The 24,054-nt window shown below is 48.4% G+C and overlaps 1 protein-coding gene across 1 annotated transcript in view; it reads left to right on the forward strand.

The window, feature by feature from the left end:
• The window catches only part of LOC149334911 (lysosomal alpha-mannosidase-like), a 37,527-nt gene that overhangs the window by 3,795 nt on the left and 9,678 nt on the right, over positions 1–24,054 (forward strand). The window contains exons 3-15 of the mRNA XM_089551562.1: positions 356–549; positions 2,688–2,793; positions 5,647–5,750; positions 7,184–7,234; positions 7,938–8,054; positions 9,724–9,930; positions 10,719–10,779; positions 11,584–11,623; positions 11,707–11,776; positions 18,048–18,312; positions 19,301–19,426; positions 20,835–20,914; positions 22,998–23,213. Of these exons, the coding sequence (XP_089407688.1) occupies positions 356–549; positions 2,688–2,793; positions 5,647–5,750; positions 7,184–7,234; positions 7,938–8,054; positions 9,724–9,930; positions 10,719–10,779; positions 11,584–11,623; positions 11,707–11,776; positions 18,048–18,312; positions 19,301–19,426; positions 20,835–20,914; positions 22,998–23,213 (1,637 nt within the window). The remainder of the gene's footprint in view (positions 1–355; positions 550–2,687; positions 2,794–5,646; positions 5,751–7,183; positions 7,235–7,937; positions 8,055–9,723; positions 9,931–10,718; positions 10,780–11,583; positions 11,624–11,706; positions 11,777–18,047; positions 18,313–19,300; positions 19,427–20,834; positions 20,915–22,997; positions 23,214–24,054) is intronic.

Raw genomic sequence — 24,054 nt, forward strand, 5'->3', positions numbered from 1 at the left:
TGTCATCGGCCGAATTAAGGCTGCTTCAGTACAAAGCCGTCCCCATGCCATCTCCAACTGGCCTTGTGTTGCGCCATCCGTGGCATTTAGCACTCGAGTGAATCTCATAACCACATCGCTCCACATGATTCCACTGCTTGCACTGATCCTCCACCCTCTGTAAACATGTTGGACACACATGAGGAACGACCCGTGCTGCAGTGACGTCGTGGGTGGCCTGACTCCAACGCGCCACGCTCAGTGGTCCAAAAATTGACGTCACGAGTCGCAGTATAGCGACGCTCTAACAGGCAAGAAGACAAGTAATATAAAATAAATAACATTACATTCACCAGCGCAAACAAATGCCTCGCAGGGCGGCTGCAGTTCGCGGGCGGCGGGTGGACGCAGAACGACGAGGCGGTGACGCACTACTCGGCCATCGTGGACCAGATGACGATGGGTCTGCGCTTCCTCAACGACACGTTCGGCGACTGCGGCGCCGTCCACGTGGGCTGGCAGGTGGACCCCTTCGGACACTCCAGGGGCTTCGCCGCGCTGCTCTCCGAGGTCAGGTCGGACTCTGCAGCGAGCTGTTTCTCTGCGGCCGTTTTACGAATACCCGGAAACATCGGTCAGGCTAGTTGCATGGTGCAGCTGCAAGTACGCAGGTACCCGATAGCGACAAGGCTCCCGTTACGCAGGAAATCCGGCGTCGTCTGCACTGTGTGCGGAGAAGCAAGGTGTTCTTTATGATGCCATCGCAGCCTGCCCACCGTGGCAAGGGGAAATTAAACTAATGATCAGAATCGAGAGGTTGCTTGGGGAGAGCAACCCAAGTTTCACAGGCCCCACCGGCGTTTGTGTTTGCAACAGCCTTCTGCCGGGGCAGTGGCGCAGTAGATGATGATGATGAATTTTAACGGCGCAAGGGCATCTGCGGCCAAAGAGCGCAATGGCACGTTTTTTTTTCTTCTATTCAAGGTGGGGTCCAGGACCCATTTCTCAAGCATTTCACTCTAAAGAAGCCGAGCGCCAGGCAGGGGAAAGGTTGTACCTATTGGATCACCGGTGGGTACCCGGCGACACTGGGGATCGAACCCTGAACCTCCCGGTGGATGCTCAAACGACTAGGCCACCGCTGGGGGTGCGGTGGCGCATTAACTGCTACACCACTGCGTTAGGAGTGGCATGAGGACTCCCCGCCTACCCGTGAACGTAGAGTATAGAAAAAAAATAGAGAATGAACGTGTTTGCGAAGTGGTACGCAAAGAGGGCTCCCAGGCGGCTGATGGGACCCATTAACGCTATTCGCGTTTCAATGTGGCCTGACTGTAGAACGATATGCGCTTTGAATGCAGAGATGGGCATGACCCCACTGTCTCGTGGCTGAGCCCGGGAGTTTGCGGTTTCCGCTTCCGGTTTCCGTACTACGACGGAAGAGCCGCTCGCCCTGCAGCGTCTTCGCCTTCTATATACACTTTCAGCTGTAAAAAATAAAAATATACCATAAAAACACGATGTAACGGCCATTGTCAGCCATATAGCATGTGGTACTGAGCAGTGGCGTTGTACGCTCTCTGGAGTTCCGATCGTGTACATTGGTAAGTTTACTACGCGCGTAATCACTTAAGAGTCCAATTCTATGCAAGCACACGGTCGCTGTAAAAACCTGGGCCCAAGCTCAGCCAGTCTTGTAAGTTAACGCTCCTATACCCTGGCCAAGGTGACCGACAAGCACGGTTGTTGCTTTGCACAACGCACAAAGTGGCGTCTGCCTCAAGAGCACGAGGACAGCAACGCAGAGGAATAGCGCTGCGCCTGCGCGGGGCGCCCAGTCGCGAGTGGCTGTTCCTGCTCGGCTGTGCGCTTCCAATCCGAGCACATATTTGTTTGATGTATAAATCGCGCGCTTCGTACCCCGGACATTAGAGACCTCATTCCTCCTTTCTTTCACGAACATGCCTTTCCGCCCTTCTCGCCTGTGTTAATTTCTCATTGTTTTAAGTCACCAGAACAACGGTAGAACAGAGGAGGTGGTATGCGGGACACGCTTAGCGTTACACGAAGAAGAAATTTCTGTCTTAGAACATGGCGGGAAGGAGTTCGTTCATAGCAGGGAACAGCTAGGTAGCGCGATAAAGGTTTTTCTCCCCATCTGAACCTTTTCATTGCCTTTTGTTTTTCCATGATTATCATGTCATGCGCACTCAGCAAGTTGTTAAGAGTGTATAAATTGCATCAACCCACAATAACAAAATTGAGTAACTCTGGGTAGGGGTGTGGGGCGTCTGTGACATCTATGCCGCAACATTTGCACTAGCACCACTGGTATGCTGTAGTGAATGCCTCGTGAAGTCACGGTATTCGAACCAATTAATGATTAGTATTCTAACCAAACAGCGTGGCGCGCTGTACTGATGCCATGCGTGACGTCACTCTACTCTGACGGTGGTGTGTTATGGTGTGTTATGCTGTGTGTTATGGTGTGTGTTATATGGTGTGTTATGCGAACTACACCGACGCTGCAGACGCGAAACGCCGCCATAGCAGGAGTCTCTGTAATTTCTGCTGTTAGTGGCGATGTGTCACGTCTAGCTCTCTCTCTCTCTCAGTTGTTACGCCTTTATGGCTAGTTTCTTTCACGCAGACCTACCGACTTGTCCGCTGCGCACTCTTGTTGCAGTAAATGTTTCGGCCCCGTGCAGATGGGCTTGGAGAGCCTGGTGCTGGGCCGTGTGCACCACGTCCTGAGCAAGCGCTGGTCCGACTCCAAGAGGCTCGAGTTCGTCTGGAAGCCCTCGCCCACACCCGGTACAAAGCATGTTGCCATATGGGGCCAGTTTAGGCCGGTAATTGTTATACGGGTGCGAGAAGCATTAAAGGGAACGCTTCAGTCACGCTCAGGAACCAAGCCTATATGTGTTCACTTCTGCGTCAAACCTGAAAGGACCGTAAATATAGGCCTTGTGGTGCGAGGAATACTGCTTAAACAGACGCTGAAGGCGAATTGAAGGACTGCAATATTCTGATGATGAATTAAAGACGCTACTCTCAATAAAAGAGGCTCTCATATAAGTTAACAATAACAGAAATACAGATGTCGCCACCATCGGTCGTTTTCGTGAGCAGCTTATGCTGACGCCAAGAGACGATTCCTGGCATGGGCATCCCTGAGGCCTGGCTACACCGCCATCCATTTCCAAACGGGGATCCCAGAGCCACTTTAGATCTTATCGACACGGACCCACAGAATACGAAAGTGACAGGGCACCGTAGCGAAGAAAGTAAGAACTCAATGCGGCGCGAGGCGGCGCTCACGACAAAACTCGGCCCTACAACTCAGCTTCCTCTATCAGGGATATCTGAGGGCTAGACGTTACAGGTGGTGGTGCTCGCGGCGCCGTTGTAACTCCCTCGTAGAAGTGCGACTTGGCCGCCTGGGTCGCATTAAGCCCGTTTCAACGTATAACGCTCGGCAACTTCCCTTAATTTTTTTAAACCTGTAAAGAATGCACCACCACAATAATGTATATTGTGCGGTGAAGCCACCACTCTGGGTCTTGGAATTTATTTTATTAAAGGTGCACTGAAGAGGAATCTGAACTCGTCTTTTTGCCGCGGGAGCTCAATCTACATGTTCCGAGCATTCTTAGAAACTTCGATTTATTGCCCTGTGCGGCCAATTTCCCTAATTAAATCATATTAACGTCCGGCTGCCGCCTTTTTTTTTTAATTATCCGCGTACGGTGGGCGGAGTCGGCCAACGCGTGGAGTGCCTTTCAGCCAGCTCCGTGGAGGCTTGCCGCTCTGCCATCGGCAGAGTAATTTGTTGTAATCCGTAGTAGCAAATAGTCCGCGCGTATTTTTAATTCTGCAGTCTTATTTTGCGGCTATATTCTCTGCGAATGAAACTATTTATTCACACAAACCTAAAAAAATTAAAGCGAAATCAAAGCCTCCACGGAGCTGGCTGAAAGGCACTCCACGTGTTGGTCGACTCCGCCCACCGTACGCGGAGAACTTAAAAAGCGGGAGTCGGGCGTTAATCCGATCTAATTAGGGAAATCGGCCACACAGGGCAATAAATCGAAGTTTCTAAGAATGCTCGGAACGTGTAGATCGAGTTCCCGCGGCAAAAAGACGAGTTCAGATTCATCTTCACTGCACCTTTAACCCGATAAAAAAAGAACTAGACAAATTAAAATAATCGGTGTTCAGGAGCTATGAGGTGTTACGAGCCGTGCCGTGCTTGAGAAAGCCCACTCATATCCTTGTCAAGGTAGCGTTTCATTACGAACTGGCCCAGCTTTTAGTGTTTGTTTTCTCTCTGTGTGCGTTTTTTTTTTTTTGCCTCCTTTCATGACGTGCGGCGAGCGCATGGCTGCCTCCAGCTGGCGTCTTCGCCGGCTCAAGAGAACTTGCACTCCTGTGTCCCAACGACCAGAGTTTATCAGCGTGAGCTAGAGGAAAAGCGGGCGCCAACGTCTACGCGAGTTTCTTATACGACACTTCATCCTCCGTGGGAATGCCGGGAAGACAACGTGGGCGTACTTGGCTTGGCCCTAAAACATAACTAAACATAACTACGACTGCAAAAATACAATTTTCTGCAAAATATACATTGAAAGGAAGCGTACATGGCAATAAATGAGCAGAAAAGCACATAGGCGTCAACAATCACAGAATTCGCCCGTGCCGAGAGAGAGCTTTCTCATCGTGCCGCCAAATATAGCTAACCGTGCAAAATATTTTTTTTTTTTTACGTTTAATAGACACACTTCTAAGAGCGAATAGTCTTTCAAAAAAATTGTTAGCGTTTAAGTTACTACACTTTTGAAGCTTCCGTTTTTGCACTGTGAAAAAGAAACGTTTCATTGGTGTAGTGTGCTATTGCGAAACGCGTCCTATGTCCGTGCATAGGGTATGATCGTGCCATGAGAAACTTGCCCGTGCCCTCTCTTTTCTACGTGGAAATAGTTTGCACGCACTAAGTGCCGGCCATCGCCATGTCCTGGTGCAGCAGTTACAGATTTTGCCAAGAAAAGATGAATTAGAAAACCCGTACTTATCCTACCACAAGTAAGTGACGGCCGTGTTCATGCTGACACATGCAACATGCGGGCATTTGCGTGAATTAATTCATGAAGGAAAAGTCGTTACTGCGTGCAATGAGCGGTCACCGCCAGTCTTCGAAATGAACCAAACGCAGTCCTCGGCGAGTACGGTTAACATTAGTCACGCTTGTCGAAGTACTTTGCGCTTTTAAAAGATAAATGTCTCCGGGACTCCTGTGAGAACCGTGCGGAGTGCTCACAGCAGCGGACTGTTGGATTCTCAATTCACAAAAAAAAATCTGTTCCCTTCATTCGCATATCAGTGCACAGGTTCCCGATGAGGAAACCCAGCTTGCTACCCTAAATGGCTCCCGGCGAGGGGGGACTTTAGGCCTAGCAGGCCCCAGCGACAATGCTCATCTCACTTCGAGTCAAGCGCCTTCGATTTTTTCGAATCTCAAATGAACTTCATGCTTAGCTACACTCTATACATAATTCCACAAAGCGCACAAAACACCAGAAAAAACTACTATCCGAGTTCAGTCTTGGTTTGGTTTATGGGGTTTAAGGTCCCGGTCCTTTTTTTTTTTTCATCTTCTGAACTTGGCAGGCTCAAGCCACGACATGTTCACCATGCTGATGTACGCTGGCTCCTACACGGCTCCGTCGGAGTTCTGTGTCGAGGATATGTACTGCGCAGTCTACGACAGCAAGGCATGTATTCTCTTCATCGAGCCGCGCGCGTCACTTGACACGTGGTATAGTTTAGTTTTCTCCATTGCCATTCCTGCAAACAAATTGCGATGGGAAATAGCACAATTCTCTCTCCTCTGCTTTCCACGGTTCCCTCTTTTCAGATACAAAGGGCACTCCGAGCAGCATTTCAATAGCGTGAACTTGGCATTATGCCACGAGTGTGCTTAAAAGCTAAGACAAATTACGAACAAAATCTATGGGACGCGTAAGTCACGCCTAAGTTACATTTGTCGCAGCTTCTGTTGCAACTTCTCTGTGTGTATGTTTTCGTTAGTTTCTTTGGAATTTTCGGTCCATCAGTTGCCATATTCAGACTGTTAGCTGCAATAGCAGGTATTCTCTACGCTGTGACGTGCCCGATTTTTGCATATACCACATTTTTTTCTGACTCTTGATTGCGATTCTCTATCAGGTTGCCACCTGCCATGGTGGACAGGCTCTGATGACGTCACTAGTTCACGTGACTTCTCTCGAACAATCAAGGTGGCCTATCAGGGGAGGTTATGATGACGTCACTATGTAACATGACCTCTCTCGACCACTCAGGGAATTTCATCTCGGAAATCGGTAATGAAAGTGACGACAAAAAAAAAGATGGTTAGACTCTTTCGGCTGTAAAATTTCTGGATTGCTTTCGGGGCGTTATCCGAACTTGAAGAATATATAATATGACTTGAGTTTAAAAAAAATTCTTTCTGCCGTAGAAGCAATGTAACGGCATTGCGTTTTCTTCTACGTAACACCAAGAACTAGTTTGTTAGTGGCCGTAGTATCCAATTAGAGCTACAAAGATGCGCAAGTACTGATTGTCTCGATAATTTGGATTACTGGCTTCTGACAAACTACACGCAGAATGCGCTGTGTTCAACGCAAAACCCAGTATTTTGTCATTGATTTTTAAATAAAATTGAATATCCCAGAACATCAATGTGGTCAGCACATGGTGTCCGGGAAAAACCTTGAATGTTTAATTTGCAGTTGTAGCTGTTCTCCGACGTCACGAGGAACACTTTAGACTGAGCTAAAATTGTGCCAGTAATTTAGCCTTAGCCTGTTTAGAGTAATTATTCAAGCGGCCCCTAACTAAACCAAGGTGACCGAAGTTAACTTGGAACCATCTTATGTTAAAATTTAGAAATTTATAATTTTTTCGCAGCCGAAGAAGACAAGGGAAAATAAAATGCAGATGCAATGTGCCATGACTTTAAATGTTCATTGCTTTGAAAGCTCAGTATCTGCACTGAAAGTTCAGCCACGCTGCACAAAATTTGAGATGCAAAACGATGAGTTGGCGTTTCAGTCTTTGATGACACTATGCATCAAAACGGCGCTGATTTTGGAAACAGTTCTTTTCCTCTTCTTACTGCTTTCTTTTTTTTTCCATGACGAAGAGTGCCATGTTTAAGATGGCCGAAGAAATTCTCAAGTTGGTCTTCAAGCAGGTGAGACAGCATGCGTAGAAGTATGTTCCACTTATTTTGTCCCGAAGCTGGTTTGACGGGTGGTTTTTGAACAGACCTTTCAAGAACGTTCACCGCAGCACTGCTTTCCCTTTCCACCTGAGAGCGCTGCAGGCAGTTTTCGAAGCAGGGAATACTCGTGCAATCGGTGCGTTCTGTGACGTAGCAAATGGCATTGGTTCCCATCAACGTGACTCGGAATCAGCGACGTCATTGTAGTTGAGCAAATTTAATCGTGGGAAAATCGAGATTTGAGAAACTGTCGCGGCAAGAGGGCGCTGAGCTTGGCTAATATTTGTAGGAACGCTAATGTTCAGGACGAATAATAGCTGTGCGACCTTTTTCTGGCAGTCAAGCTTTCGGCATAGCTCCATAGGAAAAAGGTAAGCAAGCATCATGCATCACTCTAGCGAGGCCCTGTCCTCCTGTGACGGAACGCAAAAATTGCACGTCTTCATCGGATTCACCTTCAAGTAAGCATTCTTCGGTGCACCATCAAAGCGGTGGTCGAAAACGGCGAAGGCTGTACTATCGGTAAAAACTGGGGCGAGATGCAATGGCGCGCATAGCGCGTACAGTGGACGTAATTTCCTATTATTGAAAGGTCAGTGTTGTGACAGGGGAAATTAAAAACAGCATTGCCTTTCTCTGCTCTGTCGCCGTGGCGGGCCCCTTGTTCCCCCAGAGCATAGCCTACGCCAGCAACAACATCGCCATCTACATCGGCGGAGACCTGGCCTTCCAGAACGCCCACCACTGGTTCACCCAAGTGGACGCCGCCATCAAGGCCGTCAACGAACTGGTGGGTGCATCGCGCGGAAAGATGTATTCCATATCTACAGCGCTAAAGACTAGTCGGAAGGAACACACGCAAGTCACACAACTGAGCGCTGTGGCACATGCATTCACTGTTGTATTGTAGCTGGCTGGCTGGCTCGTCACTCACTCACTCACTCACTCACTCACTCTCTCACTCACTCACTCTCACTCACTCACTCACTCTCTCACTCACTCACTCACTCTCTCACTCACTCACTCTCTCACTCACTCACTCTCTCACTCACTCACTCTCTCACTCACTCACTCACTCACTCTCTCACTCACTCACTCACTCTCTCACTCACTCACTCACTCACTCTCTCACTCACTCTCTCACTCACTCACTCACTCTCTCACTCACTCACTCTCTCACTCACTCACTCACTCTCTCACTCTCTCACTCACTCACTCACTCTCTCACTCACTCACTCACTCTCTCACTCACTCACTCACTCACTCACTCTCTCACTCACTCTCTCACTCACTCACTCACTCTCTCACTCACTCACTCACTCTCTCACTCTCTCACTCACTCACTCTCTCACTCACTCACTCACTCTCTCACTCACTCACTCACTCACTCTCTCACTCACTCACTCACTCACTCTCTCACTCACTCACTCACTCTCTCACTCACTCACTCACTCACTCTCTCACTCACTCTCTCACTCACTCACTCACTCACTCTCTCACTCACTCACTCACTCTCTCACTCACTCACTCACTCTCTCACTCACTCACTCTCTCACTCACTCACTCACTCTCTCACTCTCTCACTCACTCACTCACTCACTCTCTCACTCACTCACTCACTCACTCTCTCACTCACTCACTCACTCACACTCACTCACTCACCCACCCACTCACCCACCCACTCACACTCACACTCACCCACAAGGAGACTAACTATAGGTTTTTGTTCAACTCTCCTAACTACGGCTTAATCGAATTAAGATCATTAACATTGTCGATGCCAGTGGCTGTAGGGCCTCCCACAGAGGGAATCTGCTCCTTCATTTGTATCCTACTATAGTTCTACTGCGCGATCTTCTTAATTATTCTTGTTCGTGCATTTCTGGAAACACGGGAATCTCTAGTGCAAGGCGAAAATTGGCATCCACGCCAGAATTACGTAATGTGAAGAGATCAAAAGTGGAGTGCAAAGTTAACTACAATAATCCCAAATTCATACATGCAACTTAGCCGAGGTTATTTTTAACATCAAGAAGAAAACGGAAAAGCGTACAGGTGCGGACAAAAGTAAACGGAGCACGCAACTGTCTTCGAAAAATTTTCACGCGTCACCTAATTGAAATTTCCAGCAGTGGCACGCGTATGCAGGTAGCGAAGGTTGGTGGGCTTCTTTGTAGACAAACAACGCTTCTTCATTACCGATGGAGAAAGCGTGATTGCACTTCGAACGCAATGACGTGCTCCGTTTACTTATGGCTGCGCCTGTACGTAAAGGTGGTTTCAATCATTTGGCGAACTATAAGCAGTGCTCGTGTCTTTCAGTTTCTAGCTCATGGACATTTTATAACCATGTTTGCAGAGGAAAGGTTTTTTTGTAGGGGAGGTTTTATGGCGTATTTTGCGCCTGTAAGAGGATACGCTTTGACGTCATAACATTGCGCAACCAATGAAAACTGCAGGCGCGCCGGAAGGGTCACCGTGTGCGCGCAATGTACTCGACGCCGCTGTGCTACCTGGGGGCGCTGTACGCGTCCAACCGTTCGTGGCCCGTGCACCGCGGAGACTTCTTCCCCTACGCCGACATGCCGGGCCGAAACTGGGTCGGCTACTACTCCAGCAGGCCCAACCTGAAGGAATACGCCCGATACGCCAACGGATTCCTGCAGGTCACCCCCTCCCCTTCTCTCTGTCTCTCCCGATCTGCCTCTTTGCCTTGTGTGTAGCTCAACTTGAGGGCCGGCAATGTTCCTTGAATGTCAGCGCTCAAAGAGAGCGGCAAGAAAACGGCCACGATAGCCAGCGAGGAAACAGTGGTTTTATTGTTTGTCTGTTACTCCTTTCTAAGCATCAACTAGCTCAGAAACGGATTATTCAGTGAATAAACAGCTGTGACAATAATTAAAAGCAATGTTGCTCTAACGCCGACCGAAAGCTGTAGTACTACTAACACCTCAACAATGTTGTCCTACATATGTTACATTAACGTGGCCGAAAGTAAACAGTAACAACATTGAGGGAATATTAGAAATAGCATTGCAGCCACACTCTGGAAATAAACGGCGCTACTAAGGGTGACTTGATGATCACCTGTTCCATCATGCTACCTTTCAGTCAGTTTGCCGATAGGCGGCCAATAGAGGAAAGGAATAAAATGACTCCTACTCTAATCAAAGGCCCATCGGTAAAACGACTGCATATATATTCTCCCTTATGTTGTTTCACTGGCGCCAAGGTAAACATAAGAGAAAATAGCCCGTATAGTCATCACCCTTTGGTATTCAGGGCTTCAGGTGCCAGGTGACTCCTCGATCCTCTCACTGCTTCAGCTCCTGCGTGTTAAGCGTTGGCGGGCGCCTGTTGCCCGCATGCCGTTGGTAATCAGTCCTTCACAGCAGCAGCCCTTACCTCCAGACCAGCGAGACTTTACCTCCCTTCCTGCTTTTGGACTGCGCAGGCGTGCAAGCAGCTGGTTGTCCTCGGCGGGATGAGGGACGTCTCCAAGACGATGAAGCTCAGTGGGTACATCTCTTGCAACACACAAAATTACTATCTTTACTACTTTTACTTTTACCATCTTTTTTTTTTATGTGAACTCCCTTTCTTACCAACTAAAATGCCTGTCGTGGTGTTTTATAATAGCTGTGGCGTTCGGTTTTCGAGCCTAACCTCATGGGCTTAATTCCAGCCGCGGCGTGTGCATTTCGACAGAAGTGAAATGCAGAAACAGTCGTGTACTATCCATCGGCATATGTCATGAGCTCCAGTGCTACTCTCGCGCCTACAATCAGTCGATCATCATCATCATCAGCCTGACTACGCCCACTGCAGGGCAAAGGCCTCTCCCATGTCTCTCCAATTAACCCTGTCCTGCGCCAGCGGCGGCCACCATATTCACGCAAATTTCTTAATCTCATCCGCCCACCCAATTTTCTGCCGCCCCCTGCTACGCTTGCCTTCTCTTGGATTTCACTGCGTTACCCTTAAGGACCAGCGGTTATCTTGCCTTCGCATTACATGCCCTGCCCAAGCCCACTTCTTCCTCTTGATTTCAACTAAGATATCATTAACGCCCGTTTGTTCTCTCACCCACTCCGATCAAGCAGTGAAATTTTTAAAAAGTCGATAGTGTCACGAGTGCGAGAACCCTATCGTGTAGCTCACCGTCACACGGCTGGAAGCTTTCGAAGAACAACTTAATTTATGGCATCGCAAAATCCTACTGCCCACGTGACCTTTCTCAGGGGGGCTACAGTGAATGGGCAGAGCGGAGACATCTAAAGCCCAGCTCTTTTTTCAACTTTCCTGTCCATGCACCCCAGAGGACGCGGTGGCCATCTTGCAGCACCACGACGCCATCACGTGAGTGGACTAAAAGTTCCCACAGCGCGGCGCCAGCAGCGGCACTCAGGGGGCGCTCACAACGCACTTGTTCTTCTGCGCAGGGGAACATCGAAGGCGGCCGTGGCACGTGACTACAGCCGGATGCTCACCGCGGGCATTGCCGATTGCGAGGTAAGCAGATCGTAAAACGATCGTCCTCTCCCTTCGTCCCATCGTACTCTCCCTTCGCGCTCCCTTCGACTTTCTTTGGAGCACGAGAGGCTTTCTTTATCGCGAATTAATAGAAGGGGGGTTTCTGAAGGTGCTCTCCAACTTTGCTATTCACATCTGCTGTCTAAAGTCAATATTTACGCATATAGAAAAATTATCTTAATTGCGAATTCATTAATTGCAGAACTAAAAATTGCCTATGATGCGCAAGCCGGTTGATAGGTGTATGTAAATTGTTTCCCTGGCCTACCTCAAATATTTTCTCTCTTAATTCTTGGCTAAAGTTAGCCTGAACACCCTGTACACACACACGCACGCACGCACACACGCACGCACACGAGCACAAACACACACACACACACACACACACACACACACACACACACACACACACACACACACACACACACACACACACACACACACACACACACACACACACACACTAGCGCTGCTCCTATCACCGCCTACAGAATGCGTACGGCACTGTAGGTTCTGCCATTGAATGTGCCGAAGTCATATCACCACTTTTATTAGGAGGAGCAACTAAGAACGGCACGCAATCTTCTGAACGCGGAAAATCGTGAAAAAAAATAGTTCGACAGCGGGGAATTTACTTTCTGTCGCTTAAATTGTGAAATTCTATAGAGTGACAAAATTACCCGCACCTGCATGCCCTATCTTGTGTGATGCGCAAGTAAATATCTCACAACGCAGTGTGAAGAATTATCGAGCCGCAGATTCTGTAAAAGAACGACAAAAGGCGCGTTTATTACCTCTTATTTTTTCTTATAAGGCTGCCTCTAATGAGAACGAAAAACCACTTGAGAAATCCTTCCGCAGGTCGAGATGCTGCGGGCATGGCGTCCAGACTGTGCATACTGTAATACTAAATGAGCAAGAATTCTTTTCTCACCGTTCACGATTACTTAGACAACAAAAATGTACCTTGTCATATATAATACGCTATTCCGTAAGGGGTTAACCATGTTGCGCGAAAAAGGAGATGAAGAAGATGTCCTTGGAGAAGAAGAAGAAGAGAAGAAGGAGCACCCCCGTACCTTGGCCAATCCCCCCGCGTGGGTATGTGCCACTTTCGATATTGTTCGCATTTACACCGACTCCCTTGCCGCCCTTAAGCAGCTTAAGGCTGTCCGGCGCACATTCCAACTTTACACAAAATACCCCTGTCCTGTGCGTATACAGTGGATTCGCGGCCATGCTCATGATCCGCATAATATTCTTGTGGATACAATGACACAACTTGACACATCCGATATCCCGCCACCTTCCTCTCTTCCCTCAGATCCGTTCCTGTCCCATGTTCACGCACTCTAATTCCTCCATGTTCGCACCCTCTCCCCCGGAGTCTCACTCGGGAGGAGGAGGTATCTGTGCGCCGGATTCGGGCAGGAGCGGCTCTGACTCCTTCTGTGCGTCATCGGTGGCGTGAAAATCGTTTCGAAGTGACTGACAAGTTTCCCCATTGTGGTGCTGCGCCCGACCAGTGTGACGAAAAACACTTGCTGTGGACTTGCCCGGCTACAGCTTCCGTGAGACGACGCTTCCTAAGAAAGGTAGGCCTGCGATGGGACGTTGCAGGCGACTATCGCAAGTGGACTCATGATAATCGCTTTATCGCGAACTTTTGCCGCTTTTTAAGCGAGCCTTGTTTACACTCCTTTTTATAACTTTCTTTCCCTTTTTCATTATGCCTAATGGCAAACAGCTCGAATAAAAAAAAAATGAGCCATTTTCATGTGGAGAAGAAGAAGAAGAAGGAGCTGAAACCACAGAACGAAGATTCAACCTCGACTACTTCCAGTGAGTCGATGTTTCACAATTAAACGTTTGACTATACAAGGCATCCTGGCCAATCCCCAACTGTGGGTATGTGCCACTCCAACAGAGGACAACAACAACAACAACCTCTGCGTGTGTGGGTATGCGCCAATCTCCAAGAGCAAAACAACGACAACAACATCGGTTCGCCATCTGAACTTCCTTGTGAAAGGCTCTTTGAAAAGTATTTTCACTGACCAAAGGAATGGCGCGGACCATTGCCTGGATTGCTCAGGCGTAACACGAGGTACCCAGCAGCCTTTTGCCCAATGTCTACAGCGGAAATAAAGGAAACGGGTGCGCGAATTCGGCGTTAAGCACGATTGCTGAACGTCAGAACGCACTCATATATAAGGACGCTGTACGCCTCTGTCTACTACCATATACATATAGCAGACCCATTAGAGGCTGTCATGTATATGGAAGGCTGCGGGTTCAATATCCCAGCCGTCGTGGCAAATGTAGCCCAGGTTGGCCTGCCCGAGCGGAGCGGTGAACGCTCGGCGTGGCGGTGGCATCTGACGACTTCCTTCGCACGCAGGAGCGGAGGTGTCAAAAAGGGTGCTGCGACCGAAAGTGCCTGGGTGCGGCGGAAGCGTCGCGTTCAGCGCAAATGTGCTTGGCACCTTAGATCTCTTCCCGTCCCACGATGCGCCTTTGGGTTGGAGTGCACACATGGTGCAGGCCTGTTCTGCTACCAGATTAGCGCAGGCACCCCAACGTGCGCAGCGTGGTCGGACGGTGTAGGTAACACGAGAGGACCTTCGCCCAACATTCCGGAATGGGATGGAACGGCCGGTGGCTGAGGGCAGTTCCCCGAGGTACTGGGGAGCATGGCACGATCGCGATTCAGTCGATCGTAGTGGGAAGGAAAGAGTCGTAACCTGCCGCACGTGACTGAGTGTGATACTAGCTGACTGTAAGCAGCAGCGCGAACCTGGCTGAATATCATTGCCGCCTTTTTTTTTTGTCTTGCTATACAGGTAGCCTCTCTGACCATCATTATGATTATCGCTTTTGATCCAGGGTTAGAGAAGCGATCCAACTTGGCTGCAGTTACGGTGCAGGGGCACATGTCACCCTCCCTGGTGTTGCGCGAAACCCCGCGTTAACCCTTCCATACAGCAGATATATATTAACGCAAAAGCGATAAGGCTCCCTCTGCAGAAAATCGGGCTTTGGCGTTGTCGGTGTTATGAGGGAAAAATCCTCATATAACCAATCTCGTTGCTCAAAACTGTGGCGTCGGCGGCGTCCGCAGAGCCCACCGCTGGACATCCGCCTGGCAGCTACCCGCCTGGTGCACGAGGCGGATGCGTTAGCCACTAGGCCACCGCTACGACGCTAATTAGAGAAATTACTCTAATAAATCAGCTCTACAACAAGTCGCCAATAAAAAAAATAGCCCACAATTCCGGTGAAATCGGTGATATTAGCTGTATTCGTTGTTTTTATATTACCATCGCCTATTTAATCGTAAGGCAGCCGCGGCGAAATGGCAGGAAACACTGACAGCACGTCGTTACTGTGACTGTACTGCTCAGCCAGTTTGAGAGATAAGCGCATATCCGGCAGAAGAAAGAAAGAAACGAGGGGGAAGAGGTGGCGCGACGAGCGCCGTTGTGCTTTTCGGCTGAGATTTCGCTGGCGGCGTTCGCGGCGCTGATAAGCGGGGACGACGCACCGCCGCTTCTTCAAAGGCACGCGGTCCCTCCACAGCGAAGCACTCGGTCGACCTCGCCTCGACCTCTCCCATGCGTTGCTTCGTATCCCGTCCCGCGGCGCTTCCCTGCGCTGTTGCTCCGAGTTCTGTGCGCTTTGGGGGTCTGAGTAGAGCAGCGCATAGAATTAATGGACTGACTCTAGAGGTTGTGACCGCCCTGCCCTCCCTATCTCTCTCTTTAGAACGAAACAAAAAAAAAAAAAAATCCCAGAGACACCTAATTACATTATGTGTCGGGTATGCGACAGCATCAGAAGCTGTTGATCCGTTCACGGGAAGTTGCATCACTTCCGGTCTGGTGAGGCGACTCCCCGTCTGCTGACGTAACTTTCTTCCATAAAGCGGTTGTGTTTTGTGGCCGAATACATATTTTGGCCTAGTGGAGCTTCTAATGCAACCGCATTAAATGTGGTTGTGAGAAAAATTACCGGATGATCAGACATGTGATCACAATTTTGTGACAGTTTTGTGAAAACAGTTGGATTTACCCTCAATGATTACTTTGGTGTTTTAGACGCCCGTTCCTGCTTTCCGCGTCGTCGTCGTCGTCGGCGTGACACACCAGCCGACAGGTGGCGTGTTGGCAGGCAGTAGTAGAGTGAAAGGCCACTCTACCGCGGAGAGAGAGGAGGAATGGACAAAGGGAAGGTGGCTGCCACGGGAAGATCCCGGAGGGGGTGGTTAGGAGCGTAACAGGCCTCCTGTCAGCCGTGAAGAGCTGAGCTCAAATTCCGCCTTACAGACTATCGTAATCGTCTGTCAATTTTTCTTTTCCTTGAATATCTGCAGGAGGGGAATATATTCCGTTGCGTAGGAAGAGAGGCCGTGTTTCGTCTCCAGAGCTTCCGTTCCATCGCCAGAAAAAGTTGTCGCGGAGAGGAAGCGGCAACTCTGGAGTGCCCTAACGCGTTCAGCCGGTGTTTTGCTTTGTAAAGCGTGCTTCGCTGCACAGTGACCTGGTGTGCGGGGAAGCAGATCTAGATTCTATAATGTGTAGTTTAATAGGACGGCACCGGGCGAAGTACGATCATTAAGGCAATAACAGCCAGACAATTTCCCAGACACGGAAACGTACTAATCTACGACGTGTGAGTGCCCGTACTGTGAGCGCCGAATGAGTTGGAAGTGGTTCACATACAGGTGAGACTGCGCAGTGAAAGGATGCATATTCCCGGTATCTAGATTCTGGGGTGAAGTGTACCGCAATCAAAACAAGAGGGAAAGCAATATTCGATGAAAATAAACAACACTTAGAGCACAAACATACATACAGGGTCTGTTCTGAAAGTAGTAGGACGGGTTTTTTCCTGGGCGAACGGGCGGACGAGAGGTGGTCTGCACGTGCAGGATCGTCGAAAGGGGATATTGGGAATGCTGGGGAAAATCGGCAGTCGGCTCTCGGCCGTTGAAGAGAGGAGGTCGCTTGTACTGTGAACCCCTGTCGAAATGTCTCGTCACGCAGAATCGTCGAGCGTTTACCGGGTCAGCGATACGCGTTCAAATTTTGAGTAAATCTTGCTAAAACGGGCAAAGAGACTCACAACATGATTAAAGAGGACTACGGTGACGCTTCGATGGGTAGATCAGGTGGTTTTCGAGTGGCGCAAGGTGTTTCAAGAAAGTAAGGAAAGAGTGGAGGAAGACGACCGCTCCAGACGCCCTTCGACCAGCAAGACCAACGAAAATGTGTAGCGAGTGAAACATTTACTTAACAGTGATCGTATAATGAGTATCAGAATGATTGCTCATGACTTGAGCATTCCTCAAACCCAAGTTTTTGAGATCGTGACGGAAATCTTATCCATGAGGAGAGCGTGCGCGAAGTTGGTGCCGGGAGTGTTGTCAGAGGAGGAAAAGGCCAACCGGTAGGATCTTCTTCATCATCTGAATGAGGACCCCGATTATTTGCCCAGCACAAGCCGGCAACGCTGCCTCAGCCCGCCTACAGCCTCGGCTTGGCCCCGGCAGACTTTTTTCTATTCGCGAGAATAAAATTGACGCTCGAGGGGAAACATCACGGATCGGTAGAGGTGGTTCAACAGGCCGTGACGAGGGAGCTAATTAGCATTCCGGTCCAGGCGTTCCCGGAGGCGTACGAAAACTGTAAAACTCATTGGCAGCAGCGTGTAGGTGCGGAAGGGTGCTACCTTGAAAAATTGTAATCGTTTGTACTATTATCTTGAATAAATTTTGATTAAAAAAATGAGTCCTACTACTTTCAGAACAGACCATGTATGTTCTGCTACTTAAGCGAGATGTAGAGAAAAGTTAAAAGTGGTGATTCTAAGTGGAATCTCCGCGAGGGGCAGCATTACTTGTGCCGAATTGAGAGTGACGATGCAGAAGTAGGTAGAAAAATACTCGGATGGTTTTTCGATTTTTCTTGAACAAGCTATGACTACTGCTGGTGATGTTGGTGGTTATGATCTCGAGTTTTTTGATTGGGTATTGAAGGCTGTGAGACAGTAATGTGGTTGCTCTACTGCGGACCCAATTCTGGAAACGAATTCGCGAGAGATTAAACAAGTGATTTAATTAATGGATCAATCGATAAGTAAACCAGTGAATGAATGAATGAATGAATGAATGAATGAATGAATGAATGAATGAATGAATGAATGAATGAATGAATGAATGAATGAATGAATGAATGAATGCAACCGACAGGAGGCCATGAGCAACGCGGTGAACCGGCTGGCGGACCCCAGTGGCGCGGCGGGCGACCTTCCGTGGCGTTTCTGCCACGCGCTCAACATGAGCGAGTGCCCCTACTCGGAGAGGCTGGACCTGGCCGAGACGGACGGGGAGTTCACGCTGCTCGTGTACAACCCGTCGTCGACGGCCCGCTCCATCTACGCCCGCCTGCCCGTGGTCGCAGGCCTCTCCTTCACCGTCCAGGGGCCGCAGGGGGACGACGTGGACACCCAGGCGAGTGTTGCTTGTCCCCGATTCGTGCCGTCTTGTCCCCGATTCGTGCCGTCTTGACAGCAGCAGAAACTGGTACGCCAACGAAAACCCTTGAGGTGGACGAAACGAAAGCGCCGCGAAGTTTGGAAACGAAATACTGAGGAAAAACTGAAGTTGGCTTGCGTCGTTAAGTTACAGTGCATTAACGTCAAAGAGGGGATACTGTTATTAAAAAACTGAACTTATATCCACTGTAAAAGTCCAAAAAAATGAACTACAGGTGCCGACACTGCCGGTCGTTTTCACAAGAAAACAGCAGTGCTATCGAGACAGTTTCAGGTTAGGCTATCGCCATTCACTTCACTTCACTTTATTACCTTAAAGACCTCACTTTGGGGGTATTACATAAGGGGTGGGAATACAAATATAGATTGAATATGATTGGTTACATGTTATTTATGAAGTGCATATTTAAATTGTTAACAAAACTTGATTGGCAGGTGATGGAATCAACGTCGTGGGGAAGGCCATTCCAGTCTTTGGCAGTGCGAAGAAAAAAGGATGCGGAAAAAGTGACGGTGCGGGCGCGTTGGCATGAAACTTGCAGTGGATGGCCGGTGCGATGGGATATGCGAGCTGGCAGTGCGATGTAGGGTGGATGTCCGAGGGAACTGTAAAAAAACTTATGAAACAGACTAAGAGAAGCAATGCGACGACGATGGGCAAGAGTTGATAAACCTGATTGTCGTTTAAGTGACAATACACTGACTTCCAAACAGCGACTACGAACTCCTTTTCAGTCTTAACGTCACGAGTTTGAATCTAGCGGCGGGGAAGTCTTGAATACAATATCCTCGAATAATAAATTCGCATTTCTTTGCCGGACAAGCACCAACATAGCCAGAAAGAGCCACAGTATCGAGAACGAAAAAAAAAAATAGAGCCAGTTGTGCTCAGTTTGTGGTTGCTTAACTAATATGCCTGTGCTGAGGGTGGCGTGTTGTGCCAGGCAGTGCCTCTCCACGTGAGCCTGCCCAGGATCCCCGAGCGGACGGGCGGGCTGGCCAGGACGGAGCTCGCCTTCCCCGTCGCCCTGCCTCCGCTGGGATTCGCCGCCTACCGCGTCACGGCGCAGAAGAGTGAGTAGACATGCCACATCACGCCATCTGGCATCAGACACAGCTGTCTCAACACTGCTGGCTACGTTTTCGTTTTTTTCCATTTTCCGCCTGCTCTGATGTTCCGGGTCCGTCCGGCCTTACCTTTAGCCACAGCCTGCTTAATGGGGGACGCGGCTTTCAGCTAATATTTTTTTTATTTCTTGATGTATTTACGTGAAAATTTTGAGCGTATTAGAAATAATTTTATGATTACTGTGAGAAACCTTTACTGTTATATCTTCAAAAAATTGTTTTCTATGGAAATTTTTCCTCTGAAACTTCTGAAAAGGCTGTAGAGTTAAGAAATGTGGCAGAAGGATGGTTCAACATTCACTGCGTTCGTATACTGGCGTGCTACAGGTCAGGGCCAGACTTTCTTAGATTTCGCAAATAACAAATTTTGGTTTTTAATTGTTCGCGATGCAGTGTCCAGAGTGAGAAATATTTCATACAGGAAACTAAAAATTCCCAAATTTGAGAATGTTTCGATCTGCACTATGGTCCTACAAGTGCATCAGAATAAACGAAGTACAAAACAGATAAAACAGACGAGAAGAAATCTGCTCCACGATGTGAGTGTCTAAGCAGAAAACTTTAACGGAGAAAAACGCCTATTTTTCGACCGCTTTCCAGCAATGCACAGCCGCCGCGGTTCATGAAACAATTTTCTTAGAGTACTTCTCTGTCGGTTTCAGCAGTGAAACTTCGGCACAGCATAAACAAACGAGACATATAAGCGGATACGACTTTCAGAAAATAAATTTTTAGTCATTTTAGGGGTTTTCAAAGCCGCGTACCCCCTTAATGATATATACTGCATTCTTACAGCAGCGCCGCCTACAGCAAACCAGAAGCTATGGAAGCAAAATCGAAAAGGACCATCAAATTTTTCATATTACTCTTGCGGGCTTTTTCTTTTTTATTTTACGCATCAAAGTAACGGAGGTGCCACGAGTGCATGACGCAGAATAACTGAACATATCGACAGCATTCGAAATCGCTGCGTACTGGCGGCACAACTTGTTCGATACAGTTTGAAATTTTCGATAGTGCACGTGTGACGTCATAAGTCGTTCGACAAGACTCGTGACTTACATTAGCTTTTATTCTAATCGCTCGCGACTCACTGAAAGTCTCAATGACTCGCTCACTTCCCGCACAATATGCAATGCTTCTCTACTTCCGCAGGCAAATCAAACCTTAAAGTTTCACCGAGCACAATCGCATCCACTCCGCTTTGTCCGTATTCGCGAGCAGGCACATTGCAGCCTGTAGCCTCGTTAAGACTGTATCAAACTGACCCGCGCAGAATTACACGAATAGAGGGAAGGAAGAAGCGTGTTCGCGTAGCTTCCCTTTTCAGCTCCAGCGTTTCTTACGTTTTCAGAGAAAGAAGAGGTGCATTTTCCGTCGTCGTCGCTGGAATTTCTCCAGCTTGAGCCCGAGCAAAGATTCATCGAAAATGAGGTGAGCTGTCGGGAGCAGAGCCATGCCTGTGCGCTTCGGTATTGATTTCAAAACGCAGCAACGTCCTCCGCTCTCGCGTGACGAATTCTAGTGCCTCTGGACTGCTCTCTTATAAACGAGGTAAAGCAGTGAGAACGTGGCGGTGCGGAAGAACTCCCAAGCACGGCACCGGCTTTCAGTTCAAACCTGCGGTGCAATGGAAGTCAGGCAATGACGACGAAATATAATATGAACTCTTGAACAAAAAGAAACTTTCGTGCTATGAATGCGAAAGCATAATGCACTACTGCTGTTTCCATTGATGCGTTTGTGGTTGATTATGTCTGTGCTATTCCGTGCGTTTGTTTAACTTAGTTCGCGTTGGCCACAAAACCGCACACCATTCGGAGTTCGTATACGCCCATTTGCCCATATACGCAGAATTGGTTATTCTCTACTTGACATTCATAGATGGCGGCGAGTCCTCATATACCCCTACCAGCGCAGTGGCGCAGCGGTCAAGCGATGCGCCACTGCACTGGCAGGTGCTGGCTGTTTCTATCCCAGCCACCCGTCGGCATTTTTCGACCCATGTTGCTCGTCCCGAGCAACTTCTCACGCAGATGGCACGACGCTCGTCCGAACTTACCCGAGCTTACCCGAAATACCTTGTGGACAGAAAGTTTACACAAAGTGCAGAAAGTACAGATCCTTGAAACACCGTCGTGTGGAGACTGAAGACATGATCCTCCGGGGACCACTTCTCGCACCTTTCACAGTCGGAGGCGCGCGGTTTTCAAATTGCGCTAGAAAAGGCCCTAATTTGTAGAGCCACAGCGGAATAGACAATCGCGCTTTCGAAATTCTAAAAGCTGATAAGGCTATTAATAATGGTCTGCTACAGATCTCTTATTGCAATCAGGCACGCATCTGTAATAGTTAACCAGATAACTATTAGAATTTAGTCAACATATTACTAGTTAACATGACTCGCCTGTTTTATACCTACCTCCGACAGCCGCAAAAATCTTCTCTTTACCTCAAAAACCCAATTTAAAAAGAAAATTAGTGGCTGACTTCCCTGAAACCACTGTCATAAAAAGTTTTTGCAACCTTCCAAGCGCACCACCTGAACGCGTACTGACGTCAGAGTTTGCCCACGGCTAATATGAAGTCGCAAATTTTTTTGAAACTTTCGTCTCTGTTGTTTCTTGTGTGGTGATGTTGGCCGCACCCCCTGCATCCGGTAGGAAGCGCTTTATTTCACTGCCGCTGCCATGACTCGTGCGACGTAGGCCCGTTCAGGTCGCTGCCAGGAGCGATGGGCTATTCGCAAGAACTAAGCGCTTTTCACCTGCACTGCTTCGATTGGAAAAAAGTAGCTAATCGAGCAACGCGCACCTCATCGTTACAAACCTGGTCAAGCAGAAACGGAGCACATGCGACTGTTCATAGAAAGTGTTAAATAAATATTCCACACAGGCGATTCAGTCGGTTGAAAATTCAGGGGGCACTTTGGCTCTCTAAAGTGCTGCAGGGCGAAAGCGTTTCCTGGCGCACTGTTTGTTTTTATTGACTTTTTTATTTTTCATATTTTGTTCTTTCTTTATTTTTTATTTTTGCTACTTTTCTTATGTTTGTTTTTATTTTTATTTTCATATCTTATCTTTATTTGTTTTTATTTATGTTTATTTTCTTATTTTTATTTTTCTTGGCTTTATTCCTTTTATTTTATTTGTGAAACACATGCATTCACTAGATGCGCCGTTATTCATGCTCGAACCTTGAGCCTTCGTGGCGGAGTGGTAGTGTCTCCGCTTCAAATGCCAAAGGCCCTGGTTCGATTCCCACGGCACAGTTTCTCTTTAAGCAGTGACGCCGAAAAGCGGACAAATCTGCCGACACGGCTGCCGACGCGTCTGCTAACGACAGTATGAGGCACTAAAGGCTTTCGCCTTAAAAATGCAGAGCTTCGGCCATGTCCTCGGTGGTGCTCATGACATAGTTCTGACAGAGCTTAGTGAGTACACTCAGAGTAGGTGCGGCTTTCTGCGTTCGTACAGTGGTCGGCCGCGGCGTGGCGTCGCCGTCGCTTTTCTCGCAGCGCTATCGGCTCGAGCTGGATACGACGAGCGGACTCCTGCGGCGCGTCACCCTGCTGGGTCAGGAGAGCGGCGTGCCGCTGCGCCAGTCCTTCTACGCGTACACTGTGGACATGCGAGTGCGTGCAGGGACGGTGGCAGGGGGCGCCTACTCCTTCGACCCGGACAGCAACCGACCCATGGACTTGGGCAACAGGGTCACCTACCGCGTGGTGCAGGCAAGCGTACAGGAATCCCTCTACTTCGTGCGCTAGTTCATGTCGCAGCGATCCCGCTCCATCTACCGCCTGCAGAATAAATTTAGTCCTGTAATGCCCAGACATGGAAAACACCGAATGAAAGCTGTGAACCTGCAAGATTTCAATCATCGCATACGTTACCCGTAAAGGTCGAAGGGGCATTGCATAAAGGGAGATGATATAAAACAGAAATGGCACACGAACGTCGCCCAACGCCACACAGTGTTTAGCGCGCAGATATAATAAATATGACGGGAAAGGGACTAGAAATATTCAGGAAGGTCGTCCACAGGACAACAAAACGGATAAACCATAAATATGGTAGTTAAAAGCACTCAGAAAGGTCAGTAACCGCAGAACAAAATTTTTCAGGTCTGGTTTCAGGATTTTCAGTGTTAGTTTGTTCCATGATCGAATGGCTACAAGTAAAAAAAAGTTTGCAAGAGTTATCGGCTCTAGCAGAAATATGGGTAGAAGGTAAACCAAACAGGCGCTTTTGGTGGGGCATATTACAAAATATTTTGTGAAAAATATTACACCTTTAATATTGCGTCTCTCAGACAAGTCAGAAAGAGATAACGTTTTCTTGATGTCATACACACTAGATGTTCGGTTGTAATTGTGATAGAATGTATAAGGTTCCTTCATTCTGCGGGTAGTTGAGGCGGTTAGTGACTTTTGAGAACGAGCTTTACAAATTGAAGAGGCATATTCCAGTTCATATCTGATGAGGGCTTTGCAGGCAATGAGTGTAGTATTGGTGCTGCAGGAACGCAAATGATTTTGCATGTGTAGTGCAGGGCGTCTTTCAAGGCGCTGC

Source organism: Amblyomma mixtum, chromosome 7 (genome assembly GCF_055824585.1).
Source record: "Amblyomma mixtum isolate Tamu chromosome 7, ASM5582458v1, whole genome shotgun sequence".
NCBI classification, from domain to species: domain Eukaryota; kingdom Metazoa; phylum Arthropoda; class Arachnida; order Ixodida; family Ixodidae; genus Amblyomma; species Amblyomma mixtum.